The 14,035-nt window shown below is 43.5% G+C and overlaps 1 protein-coding gene across 1 annotated transcript; it reads left to right on the top strand.

The window, feature by feature from the left end:
- The first annotated feature begins 6,419 nt into the window (after window positions 1–6,419).
- zgc:65851 (uncharacterized protein LOC321113 homolog) lies at window positions 6,420–12,886 on the top strand. The gene is made up of 4 exons (XM_035164880.2): window positions 6,420–7,355; window positions 9,217–9,534; window positions 9,800–9,924; window positions 10,810–12,886. The coding sequence occupies exons 1-4, from the start codon at window positions 6,456–6,458 to the stop codon at window positions 11,177–11,179; spliced, it is 1,713 nt and encodes a 570-aa protein (XP_035020771.1). The 5' UTR covers window positions 6,420–6,455; the 3' UTR covers window positions 11,180–12,886.
- The last annotated feature ends 1,149 nt before the right edge of the window (window positions 12,887–14,035 follow it).

Below are 14,035 nucleotides of genomic sequence, written 5' to 3'. Positions count from 1 at the left end.
AAGGAAAGGCTTGAGGGAGCTTCAGCACAATGGAGTGGTCAGGACAGTATCTAAAAATCTATCTATCTATCTATCTGTCTATCTGTCTGTCTGTCTGTCTGTCTGTCTATCTATCTATTTATCTATCAACTATCTGTCTATCTGTCTGTGTGTCTGTCTGTCTGTCTGTGTGTCTGTCCGTCTTTCTTGTTGGTTGTAAGATAATCTTCCAGTCACGTCCTATTGTAAAGCACTTTGCATGAAAGCGTGCACAAAAAGACACACCTTTAAGCTGCACATGAAACTGGAGACCGACTGCAATGCAGTTTATCCTGAGCCAAGCATAACATGCTCCAGCTGAGTGTATTGACATAACCTACCTGCTGCTGCTGTGTGTGTACAACTGTTATTGACAGAGTTGTAAAAGTAGGTGTGTTTGTTAGTGTCTGTGTGTGTCAGGGTCACAGGCCTACTGACCTACCGCTCCACATCCTCGCTTCTCAGATTAGTCAAATCCAGCAGCTTATCCGGGCCCTGCACACACCCAGTTTACTTTGACCTTCACCATCCAGGACTTCCCTGACCAGTGGTGCACATACACACCCACAAACAGACACACACTTGCTAGCAGGCATTTAAGCCACATAGTCATCGAAGAACCCACCATTCAATCACTTCATAGTCACCAAATGACCAATAATGACTCGCTCCACCTCCCTGACTCTACCCACAGTCATGACGATTGTATGGCTATCATGAAGCGCAGTCTGAAATGGGAAGGTAATGAATATTTACAATAATGACCAAATACACTCTTTTCTTAGAAACACTTGTTTTAGTTTGATCATTATTTACCTCATGGTCACCTGAGGTTCTTAGCTTATTATACATGAAAGGTTTGTGTTTGATAAAGGTTTTGATATCTTTCATGGTGGCTCATTGGTATGATTATAACACTTCATGGAACTGAGCCACTAGACATAATAACATATATTAGTTATAAAGTTATCAACAATATGAACTTGATGTTTCTTGTAATATCTCAAAAGACACAAAAGCACATTTTTCATACAGTTCTTCATATCTTATATCTGACTGATGTGTTTGCTTAATGAGGATCACTAGTTCTTTTTGTCCCTATCAAAGGTGTGTCCATCTCAAATCTAATGAAATCACACTTTGTCGTACACAACACTAAAGAGATCCTACATGTATGGAAACGCTGATGGTGACTCATGCAAATTGCTGTGATCGGACAGTGAGATGCGAGTGACGAGTGCAGAAGAGATTATATGTATGTATGTATGTTCAAAAATGTGCAAATTTAGAAAACATCCAGAATGAGAATGCACTGTGGAATGTGAAGAAATGGAGTAGAAGTTTAAATGAAAGTATAAATAAGAATAAAGAGACATGGTAGCACTGAATTGAGATTAACTAGGTAAAAGTTAAAGGAGGAAAAGAAAAGGGAACATGATTAACATCTGAAAACTGCGGCCCTGCAGACAGTATTTTATCAAGATCAAGGAAGTCTGACAGTGTGTGTGGGGGGGGGGGAGTTGTAGCAATGTAGTTTCGGGTCTCCTCCAGTGTGGATAGTACATTCCCGATCATGTCGTCTATCTACCGCTAGTTTCCACCTGAACTCAGTGGATTCGTCTGAGCCTCACTGGATTTCATCACCTGAATAAAATTCTTACAGTAGCCACAAACACACACACACACACACGTCTGTACCTCTATCTTAGTGAGGACACTCATTGGCATAATGCATTCCCTAGCCCCTTTTCCTAACCCTAACCATCCAAACTAAATGCCTAACCCTAAAACCAAGTCTTAACCCTCAAACAGCCCTTTGAAAAAGTGAGGACCGGCCTCTCCTCACTTTCCAAAAATGTCCTCACGCTGTAGGGTTTACGATTAAAATATTCCTCACAAAGGTATAAGTACAGGAAGACACACACACACACACACACACACACACACACACACACACACACACACACACACACACACACACACACACACACACACACACCATGTCTGATCATCTCAGAGCAGGAAGTGGCTGAGTGGCAACAGCCTCCATCACAGATGACAGTTAGATCAAGGGACAGAGAACCGAGTGAGTGTGTATGTGTGTTTTGTACGAGGCGTGTGCGTATGCAAACAGATGGAGGAGATGGTCTGCGTATGGGAAAGAGGGATCTCGGGGGACCGGAGTGAAGAGAGCGCATCAGACAAGATGAGTGCATCCAAGATAGAACAAAAGCGAGAGAGCTGAGTGGCCTGTACGTGACACGTAGTAAAGCTCTTCACAGAAAGCCTAGCTTAGCACCGGTGAATAACACCTGGCGAATCAAAGCACCAAAGGAATATGAGTTTCAAAGCAGCAGGGCGGCTGGAGAGGCTGGGGCCTCCGAGGAGTTTTTAGATGCTGTTCAATGTGCAAATAATACCACTCAGTGATTAGACATGAGAGTACACACAGTGTGGTTCAATCATTCAGTCATGATATCATCAGCAATCACTAAGCAATAGTGTTTTGCATACAATCTTTCCATCTCAGCGCTGAATATAATAAATCCTGTGTGTATTCAATCATCTTTAAGAACAGAGGTGGTTGTGTTGGTGCAGTCGACCGACTGGGATGTACCAGGAGCAGTGTTTACAGTATTTATGAGACCATTAGGTGAAACCACAGTGAGGATAGTGTGGCTGTGCAGGCAGCAGCAGTGGATGGGAGGTCAGGGAGAGAAAGGTTAGAGTAGCAGGCTGGTGAGGGAAGTGTCTTCATGTTAATGCTGCAGTCCTACCTGGAGGGGGGGGCAGAGTAAATAGATAACAAGTAATGATAATAATAATATTGTGCTGCTCTCTCAGCAGTGACCTTGTGACATTGTTTCACAGCATGTAGCCTGAGGGATACTGTTGGTCTTCCATGCCTCACTGTCTGGTCTCAACAGCTCAATCATGTCACCTTTATACAGGGGCTGAAATCTGATTGGCCTCGAAAGTGCCCCTGTCCTGTCAGTAGTCTTACAAAAGTCACTCTAAAAATAGTAACAATAAATAAGACTATTTGTAGAGAATTTATATTTTCTCAGCTTTTCTGAAGTAGGCCTACACAAATCACAAAACTATACCACCACCATGTTACACTAGGCCTCTGACTTGCTTGTTGCATGCTAACAGCTAATATGCAGCATGAGATTGAGGTGGAAGTTTCCTTCTTGGGACAATGATCACTGTCCACTCATTACTATTGCAATTTGTGAAGCTGATAGCAGAAAATCAACTTCACATATTGATTTCCCACTAAGCTCTCAGCCCCCTAACCCTAACCCAGCCACTCAGAGTGACACTGCCCAGAAACCGGACTACGGCTGTTTTTCATTCAGACACGTGACAAAGTGTAAGTAATAACATTAATGGTTTTAACGGTTCCAATAACTGGAGTAAGCCAGAGAGTGAATCCACATGATATAAAGCCTTGCATATATACGGCTGAAATGAAATGGAACACAGCCATCATTAACATGGTATTTACTATCATGGCCTGTCAAAATTTCTACTGTTATAAATATCTATTATTTGGCCTCACTCCATGTGCTTTACCTTTTTTCATACTCAACATGATGTATATGTTAGAGGACATTTTTTCCATCAACCTTTCGCTTGTTCCACCATTTGCCATTTCCACAAACCCTTGAAAGCCTCCTCTCTTGTAGGAGAACAGCGCCCTCTATCTATTATTTGTTGCAAAACACCACCTCATATTTCGTGTGAAGTCCAAATATGAAGGTGAAGCAGGGACAGCTCAAGGCTGTCAACTGCAGTCTTCTTCGTTAACAGTCGTTATACTGTTGCATCAGAATGAAAAGTGTAGTTGTTTATTCAGGCAAAAACACTTACACGCTCATTGCGTCTGAAATGGAAGTCAGGTTATATATTGCAATATATTTCAAATTCAGTAGTTTTGTACTTCGTCAAGTGAGTGAAAAGGCATCTGATGATGACACGTATGACTTTACTGTAGGATATGATGTTTTGTCATATTGAATTTTCTTGTTCCTATGAAGAGGGATGTTGAGGCTGAGCGAGACACATTTTTGGCTACCTGTTATTTCCTGCTGAGTCACTGGCATCCACCCTCTTCTATGGGCCCTTTTGTCATCTAGAGTGTTACAGTCTCTCTCTCTCTCTCTCTCTCTCTCTCTCTCTCTCTCTCTCTCTCTCTCTCTCTCTCTCTCTCTCTCCCTCTCTCTCTCTCTCTCTCACTCACACACTCATACTCTGAATGACACACACACTTCGGTGTCCGGAGTCTTTTTTCCCGTTCATCCTGTTGTTTTTCATGATAACTTGTGCTGTGCACCTTACAGCCTGTCTGCATGAGTGTGTATATCCACTGATGATTTTCTCATGATTAACTGAAGTATACTCTCATTGTGTGCCTGTTATTCCTCAGTGTGAAGCTGGCATGTGATAGTGAAGGCCTAACAAAGCACCATTCAACATTTTGATGATGTCATCATATGTAGAATACACATGCATGTGCATTTCTATCCCCTGGTGTTTTATGTCCTGCAACTTGAGCAGCTCAGTGACATTGGGGGCCTGACCAACACATCACATACTTCTCTTCATGATCCCTGTGCCTTGTTATATTCATGTTCATGTGCACAGACACATAGATGATAATGTCAGTACGACCATGAATGTTTTGTAATAACAGGGAGGCTGAGGTTCTTGTTTACATGTGCTCAGCATCAGTTCAGGTCTGCAGCACATGTAAAGTATCACTGAGAATGAAATGTATAGTATCTGTAGTAGCTGATGGAATACTTCCTCAACTATCTATCTATCTATCTATCTATCTATCTATCTATCTATCTATCTATCTATCTATCTATCTATCTATCTATCTATCTATCTATCTATCTATCTATCTATCTCTCTATCCTATCTATCTATCTCGTCTATCTATTTATAGTAAAACTAAAATAGCATTTTTACAGTAATATCTACATGGCTTTTATATTTTGCCATACAACAATGTAATAGAGAAATTACAGGACTCCAGTTTTCTGATATTTTTTATAAATTATACATTTATGAAAAAATTATGAAATACACATTTTATTATTTATAAATATAGCAACAACACATAGCTATATGTTGAATAGAAGAAAAATCTAGAGAGTGGATCACCTTAAAGTGACTCATCTTACACAGTAAGTGAAATCCAGATGACCTGCACAAAAAAACAATCACAAATACATTTTGGAATATTAAGGAATATTCTAAAATGAAATGCTTAAAAACGAGAAGATCCAGTGACTGAGTCAATGTTGTTGCTGAGCAGATACCTTCTCGCGTAATGACAATATGTTTTGACTGAAGGCGACAACAAAAGGTGGTGATGGGTGAAACTGGTCCAAGGTGATTTAGGATGACTTGGCATGGGCTCTAATGCTCGTTTACTTTCCTGACGGGAGGTGAACAAGAGGCGGCTTGTGCTGTGTTGTTGCGTGTTGTGGTGGTGGTGGGGCTGCAGTCCTGTGGGTGGGGCTCTCTCCTTCGCAGGGGCGTGGTGCCTCTCCAGCCTGGATCAGCACCAAGGCCAGCGACAGCTCTGCGCAGCACTGCTCCTCGTGCGGGCCACGCAGACATGGCTCCTTGTTTTTCTCTGCACCGTATAAGCTCCATACTTCTACACCCAAACCTAAGTATAGCTTTAGATGAGTTAGATAAGTTTAAATGAGTAACGATGTTTGTGATAAAAACTTATTTACAGAGTTAAAAGCATAAACACACAAGTTTTAAGTCACTGTGATACTTCATAGCTGCATACAATTCATCTCATATGTGTGTTATCCATTATGATGATGACCCACAGGAGGTAAAAATTCGCCACCTCACTGTTTAGACCATGCTGCTGCATCACTGATGTGTGATGAGACCGTGGTGAAGTGAGAGGAGGAATCACGCAACATGAACGAGTCTCATCCCGTATTCTGATACTGCGGAGGTCAGGGGATGAGGGTGAGGGCGGCTGGATGCAGACTGCTGCAGCACCAAAACACTCTCTATAGCGCACAGCTCCACTCATCGATCCCATCCGCCTTTCTGCTGGGACAGCAAAGAAAAGCTGCAGCGACAGACTGGACTGACAGTAACATGAGACAGTCCAGTGGGATCATACTGGGAGAACGATATTACTTATTATGATTTGATATTATTCGCGTGCTTTTGGTCATTAACGGAAGTCCATGACTTCGTTACTTATGGAAAAGTTGGGCCATGGAGGATTCAATAAAGAAAATCATGTTGTAGAGTTGGTGTGTTGACGTGTGAGCCTCCAGGCTGAGCAGAGGGGGGGCTGCATGAGTGAGTCCGTGTCTCCCCAGAGGGTGGAGGCTTTCTGCTAAAGATTGCAGGTTTCCCCTCATCTTCTGTTGTCTCTGCGTCACATGATGCGCCGGCTCCTTTGCTATAAAAGCACCTGTCCTGCTCAGACATCACTCGCATCTCACTTTCTCCCACACACTCACCCTCACGCACTCCTGAACTTCTCACACACTCTCTCCTGTATAGGACACCACCGAGATAAAGGAAACATGAGTTACTCCAGCGACATCTACAGCAGCAGCTCCTATCGGAAGATCTTCGGAGATGCCCCCCGCTCCGGTCGCGTGGGTCTCGGGGGCAGCAGCAGCAGCAGCCCGTCCCGTCTGCACTCCACTGGGTACCGCAGCAGCAACCGCACCTATGGATCCCCCTCCGCGACGTCCTCCGCCACCTACCGCAGGACGGCGGCGCCCGGCCGCGTCTTCTCCTCCATGCCGGACTCCGGGATGGACCTTACCAAGTCCACCGCGGTCACCAACGAGCTGAAGATCATCCGCACCAACGAGAAGGAGCAGCTGCAGGGCCTCAACGACCGCTTCGTGTCCTTCATCGAGAAGGTGCACAACCTGGAGCAGCAGAACAAGGTGCTGGAGGCGGAGGTGACGCTGCTGCGACAGCGCCACAATGAGCCGTCGCGCCTGCACGACCTGTACGAGCAGGAGATCCGCGAGCTGCGGGCGCGCGTCGAGGAGCTGACGCACGAGAAGAGCCAGATGCACCTGGACTGCGTGCAGATGAACGAGACGCTGGAGCTCGTGCGGGAGAAGCTGGAGGAGGAGAGCCGGCTGCGCGAAGAGGCGGAGGGCGCCCTGAAGGGCTACCGGAAGGACGTGGACGACGCCACGCTGGTGCGTCTGGAGCTGGAGAAGAAAGTTGAGTCGCTGCTGGACGAGATCGCCTTCCTCCGGAAAGTTCACGAGGAGGAGCTGCAGGAGCTGCAGACCTCTCTGCAGGCCACACAGGTACACCCCCCAACCCCCCCGGGTCCACATGGCCTGGAGCTCCGCAGTCTGACAGGTGGTTGATCATGGTCCACATGTCAGATTTATCATCAACCTGTAGTTTTCACACTTACACTAATCTACTTTCATGTTCTTCCATCCTCCTTCATATATCCAGACATGATTCGCTAAATAAACCAGCACCTCACATGTTGGTACAGGGACTGAGGCTGGACTGACTGTGGTGACTGGAGGTTATTCCTTATGTTTCCCATGACTTCAATAGACTGCAAAGAGAATGATCAAATGACTGATTGCTTTGAAGAGACCTCAGACACTGGTGCATAGATGACAGTTTCTATAGACTACTGCATAGGTGCTGCAGGAATCTAGTGATAATGTAATAATGACAGTGTTGCTCTGCAGCCCACGCTGCGTCCTTCAATGCGCACTGATTATAAGTGATGACACTGCAGTTCCGTTTCAGCACCACGCGCTGTCCCTCCCTCCTCCTCTAGCGCGTCCCTGCAGCGTCCTGCGCGCCCCCCCCATGAAAACTTTAACATTGAGTTTTTCTCAGACCCTTTTTTCTGCGCCGAATATGTGGTTACACTGTGTGGGGGGGTATGCATCATGCCACAGCGGAGACTCCACACTATGCCTACTGCAGCAAAGTCATTATAAACGCAGAAGGAGCTTTTAAAGATGGTGAGCAGGTGGGTGCAGAGCAGAGAGGGAGGGGGGGGGGATGCAGATACATAGCGCATTATCAGGGTGGTCTCACCGGGTGGGGGGGGGGGCAGCTGGCGGGACATAATCTGTGAGACACCACACACCCAGCATTTTTTTTAATTGTGAACTTCAAGGTAAACGGCAGCACAAAAGTGCAAATGGTCGAAGTTTGACCAAAAGAGGTTTGCCACAATTGCAGTTGCTTTCATTCACTAAACCGTAAAAAAAAAATTTGACTTTGCAGATGGAGCAAACAAAAACAATGACTCTGAAGCTGGGGGATGCTGCAACTCTGTGAAGAAATCAATTCACTCAATGTGTAGTTTTATATTATATTTAGGGAGGTCATGCATATGAGTGGTTGCTGGGTAGATTTCTCCAGGGTTTCTCCTCCTCCTCCCCCCCTGCAAAGAATAGAGTTGCCATGTAAGCTATTACAGCACAGCTCTCTCCAGCAGGGAGAGGCCTGACTCAGCAGTCGATGAATCAGTGCTGCGGCAGTCCACCTCACTAGACTACAACTCAGCTCATCAACACTCTGCTCACCTTGTATATATGTATTTGTGTACTGTCTGTCACCAGAGGTAGGACAGCACTTCAGAAAAACTGTGAGCAATGAACACAGCTGTAAAAAACATTCAAGTTAAATTATGAGTTTAATCAGTTCTGGACACAAAAAAGGAATTCCACAGTTTCCAGTATCTGTACTCTTGTTGCAATACTGGTTAGTTAATGTATGTGTACCAATGTGTTACAGTAGCTTTAAATAATGTTCAGAAGATATATTTACACATATTGTGCATTCTTCCAGTGCAACAAGAACAGAGAAAGGTGTGCGTTCAGGTTTGCGTTCATGAACACTATACCTTTTCCCCCTGAAACAATAATTCACATGACACTCTGGTCAAATTGTCTTCTTCTCTGATCAATCCTGCACATCAGCCATTTTAGGACATAATCTTCACTAAACCCCTGTTGAGAAGTTGGATTGTTGAATGATGAAATTAAACTTTTTTCATCTGGGGTAATGACATGATAAATGATTCAAACTAAATACAAGTGAAAACAACAACAACAAGATTTTCTACTGATATGATGATATCTGATATGAACTTAAAAACTGTCCTCTGTCCTTCTCCCATACGCCCAGGTGTCAGTGGAGATGGACATGAGTAAGCCAGACCTGGCTGCTGCCCTGAAGGACATCCGGGCTCAGTACGAGAACCTGTCGGCCAGGAACCAGGTCCAGGCAGAGGAGTGGTACCACTCCAAGTTTACTACCGTGACCGAGGCAGCCGCCCGCAACCAGGACGCCATCAAGCACTCCAAGGAGGAGCTGAGCGAGTACCGCAGGCAGGTGCAGGCCCGCACCCTGGAGATCGACTCCCTCAGGGGCCACAACGAGGCCCTGGAGAGGCAGATTGCGGAGATGGATGATCGCCATAACAATGAAATTGGAGAGATGCAGGTATGAGAATAACAAGGTGTTATTTTGTGTTTTACATTTTAAACAGAGAGACCAGGACACACTCAGCACAATGAAGACTGATGAATGACACAGCCTGAGATAGTAATTATAGGACTATGTTTTATAAATCACTTTCATACTAAACTTAATTCAGCACAATAATTAAAATCTTTTCTAAAATGTTTGGCATTTTCAGTCAATATGATAAGACAGTGGTATTTCACTGTGTGATTCTCTGTCTCTCTCTCTGTGTGTGTGTGTGTAGGACACCATTCAGCAGTTGGAGGGCGCTCTGCGCAGCACCAAAGGAGAAATGTCCCGTCACCTGCGCGAGTACCAGGACCTGCTGAACGTCAAGATGGCGCTGGACATTGAGATCGCTGCCTACAGGTTGGCCACAATACAGTCAATACAACAGTGAACAGTATGAGGGACTGAATGAACCTGACTGTGCTTGTTTTTAAGCTTTGCAACACATAATCCTTAGCTTATGATGAACCTTTATATGATTTATTTATTGATGTGTTTATTTATGATATACTGTGAGGTGTCCTTATGGGTGTCTAGAAAAGAGCAATGAAATAGGATTTATTATTAGTATTATAAAAAATTTTGTATTGTTTTTCACCTTTATATTTTTTAAGTTCAGTTATACACTTACAAAAAAGGCAAAAGTAATCAACCTTTCTTTCATTTTTGAAAGATAAATTGCAGGTAAAAAAATCTAATTATATTTTATTCATGCATGTCGTGAAAAATTAACTACTTTATGATGAGCTGCACTTTCACCCCAACGTTTATTTCAAGCAGATTTAAAATAACACTCAGCAGAATACAGACCCATGGTGTATGAAAGCAATGTCTCCGTCTGGCCAGTGACTTTTATTACACACCCCTCTCTATAAACACATATAATTACTAAATATACACACTGTAAATTGTAAAATAAATGCAAAATGCCAAAATAAGTTGAACAATGAAATTATTTTAGACAAAAGAGTGACTTTTTTTCCATTGTAACATGACATATGAAATGGACTGATGCATTGTGAAACCTTACCACAGTCTAACTCAGCAACAGTGATGATGTTCAGGGGAAATAAACACGATCAGACCACAGAGGTGCTGCCACTGATACTCCAGTGACATTAGATCCCTCAGGAGAGATACACTCTCAGATAATAATAGTAACAAAACCAGACTAGAGGTCGTCATCTCTTGTCTCCTCCTGCTCTCTCCCTTCATCCCCTTTTCTCTCTCTCTCTGACCATACAGGAAGTTGCTGGAAGGTGAAGAGTGCCGCCTCAGCTCCGTCGGCGGCGCCATGGTCCAGTCGGGCTACCCTGGCTTCTCCTACATGTCTGCCAGAACCTACAACCTGGGAGCCTACAGGAGGTTCGGTGCCAAGCCTGAGGAGGAGGAAGAGGAGGCGGAAGAGGAGGAGAAGGAAGAGGAGGAGGGAGACGACGGAGAGGAGGAGGGCGAGGATGAGGCAGAAGAGGGAGAGGAGGGCGACGACCAGGAGGAAGGTGAGGAAGGGGAAGAGGAGGAGGACGAAGAGGAGGAAGAGAAGCCAAAGGGGAAGGATGAGAAGGAGAAGGAGAAGGAGAAGAAGAGCCCCAACGGCAAGAGCAGCAAGAGCTAAACTGCTTGTTTCACCATCTTCATCATGGTCAATGAGACATCCCACATCCCACCAATCAGTTATATGGATCTGGTTACTGTTCACATCATCGCTTACACACACACACACACACACACACACACACACACACACACACACACACACACACACACACACACACACACACACACACACACACACACACACACACACACAAACCTTCTGTGTTGTTGTCTGTTTTCTCTGTAACTCAGAAGTGATTAGTTCAGCTGTTCTTAGACAGAGAAGGAGCTGTAGCAGGAAACAGATGTGTAAACAACGAGAGAAGAGTTGAAATCATCCTCACACTCTGCAGAGGTCACAACCATTTTACGTCACAGCAGGAGGCGATCATCATGCCACAAAGTTTCATCAGTTTGATACACGGAATGCTTTTATTTTTTCCTCACATGAGCAACAGTAATTGTGCCATTAATGACGAATATTCACAGTAAGAGCAATCAATAACTAGAGAGTAACAATGTTGTCACAGCACACGGACATTAAAGATAAACGCACAGAAACTCGGAGCATGTGAAACAGCCGGTCCAACTTTTACGGTGCTATTTGATTTTTACATATAAAAGTTGGGGAGCAAAGATCACAGATCAAACCTCTACCAGCTCATTCCTGAATGTTGCAGTCTGAGGGGATGAAAACGCTTCTATTTAAACTGCAGCTCAACCCCCACATGCTACACAGCAGGTGATTGCTTCTCACTCCCCTCTTTCCTTCCACTCCATCAATCCCCACTTAATTCCACCCCTCATCCCACCACGACAAGATGAAATGTACCATTGAACCATTCCAGCCCTTTCTTCTTCTCATTGTCTTTAATTTACTGCAGCATCACAGTCCTGCAATAATGGCAACCAGAAAAACAAGATGTATATACAGTAAGTGTGTTGGAGGAGGAGAGCTGCAGCTTCTCCATGAGGAAGTGCATCTATGAGAATGAAAAGTATAGAGTTTAAATTGCTGCTGAATATAAATATATATATTTTTGGGAATATGATTTATCCCCCTTTTGATTGATTCATTTGTCAATTAATTTATCAGCCACATCACCTGTCAGAGTTTAATATTGATAATTAAGCCCAATTGCTTATTTTCGTTCCCTACATTTTCAGAGCAAACCAACTTTTTTTAAATTCTCCTCACACAAACATGTTGGTATTTTAGCTGGAAATAGGAAGCAAAGTGAATGTGAGCATGGCTGTCGGTGTCAGGCAGCTGACGGTGACAGTGACAGTCCTCAGCTCAGGCTGCAAGTGGCAGGTGGGCCAGATGCTGCCGGGGTCATGGTTATATGGTACAGAGTCGCATATAAGGGCTATTTCCACCCTAACTTCTTCCCTCACTTCCCCCTGTTCTGCCCCGCTTTTCTTTTTTGACAAATGAATCAACCAACAGGCATAAATGCATGGCCTGACTCTTGAAGCTTGAAAATCTTCTGGATGCGATAGATTTTTGCTTGTTGTGTGTTCAATTTAGAAAAACTTAAAAACTTGCCTTAACCATGACTGAAAGATAAAATAAAAACATGTTTTCACCTGCATCTCACTTGTTTCTGAGGAGGCTGAGGAGTGCTGACACTTTCCAGAATGCTATTCAACTGTGACTGTACGTGCTGCTATCTCCTGCAGTGATATTCCTCTCAAAGCCAAATAAAAACATTTATTAACCAAACTGCATCTCTTCAATTCTTGAAATATGACAGAGAATTTCATTTTACTCCCTAGATGTTCAGAGCTTGTAATATAAAATAACCATGACCATGGGTTTGGAGATACAATGATTTCATTGAATATAGTATTGTAGATTGTTTGTTGTGTAGAGTCAAAATGAATAATGAGGGTAATCTGATCATATTCACAGTGTAATACTGATAATGAGACTTTTTTGCACAGAAGAAATTTGAACAATATGATGATTAATTCCCCAAGAAAAAGAAGTACTCAAGCATTGTTCTTCAGTGAAAGTACAGATAAATAGTCAAAGATGTTCTCAAGTGAAGTAAGTTTATCACATAAACTTTTCTACTCGATTAAAAGTAATTATGTACTTGCTTTTATATATTTTAAAGTAATAGTACTTCCCTAATGCAAGGGTCATCTGAATCCATTTCTGGTGTTTCACCAGTAATGCTGCTGCAGGAGGCTGAGTTTAATGTTACTGTCTGCTCTGATCGAATCAATGGACCACTTCAATCATTGATTTTTTTTTAAATATATCAAATAAACTATGTGAACATGTACTAGATAATACAGACATATACTGTATGTGGTGGAGTGAAAATGAAAAGTACCTTAAAATAAATCATCGCTGCAGGGCCATCTACCACAGGCCCACACAACTTTGCATTGCTGCAGATTAAAGCTTTCTTTTTCTCATTCACACATCACATGCATATATTTATATATATAACACTTCAAACTTCCATGAGCGACATTTACCTTCACTATACTCACACCTCATCTGACGATTGGTTGTAGCTCAACCTTCCAGTCACACTGCAGCTCTTTTCAGACATACGTCTTATCTGACAGCGACTCTACCTGCTACACCGTTTTTGTGAACAACCCTCCCCATAATGCTTTCTGCCTCATTAACTTATGGCCACACTTACAACATTGATTAGAATAAACAGTTTGTAGCATAATGGAAGGTAAATTAATTGATGGATTATTGTCAGTAATGGTAGAATGATGTGGCGCCTGCTGCCAGAGGAGTTTCCAGAAAAACCCTTTGGCGAGGGGCCACTGTACTGATTTTATTATTTACACATGTGCTGCTTCTACTGTGACATGTCAAAAAGGCTTCGGTGAAAAAAGCCTA

This window comes from Hippoglossus stenolepis, chromosome 9 (genome assembly GCF_022539355.2).
Source record: "Hippoglossus stenolepis isolate QCI-W04-F060 chromosome 9, HSTE1.2, whole genome shotgun sequence".
NCBI classification, from domain to species: domain Eukaryota; kingdom Metazoa; phylum Chordata; class Actinopteri; order Pleuronectiformes; family Pleuronectidae; genus Hippoglossus; species Hippoglossus stenolepis.
The sequence above is the reverse complement of the archived record's forward strand: the minus strand, read 5'-3'. Positions and strand labels throughout refer to the sequence as shown.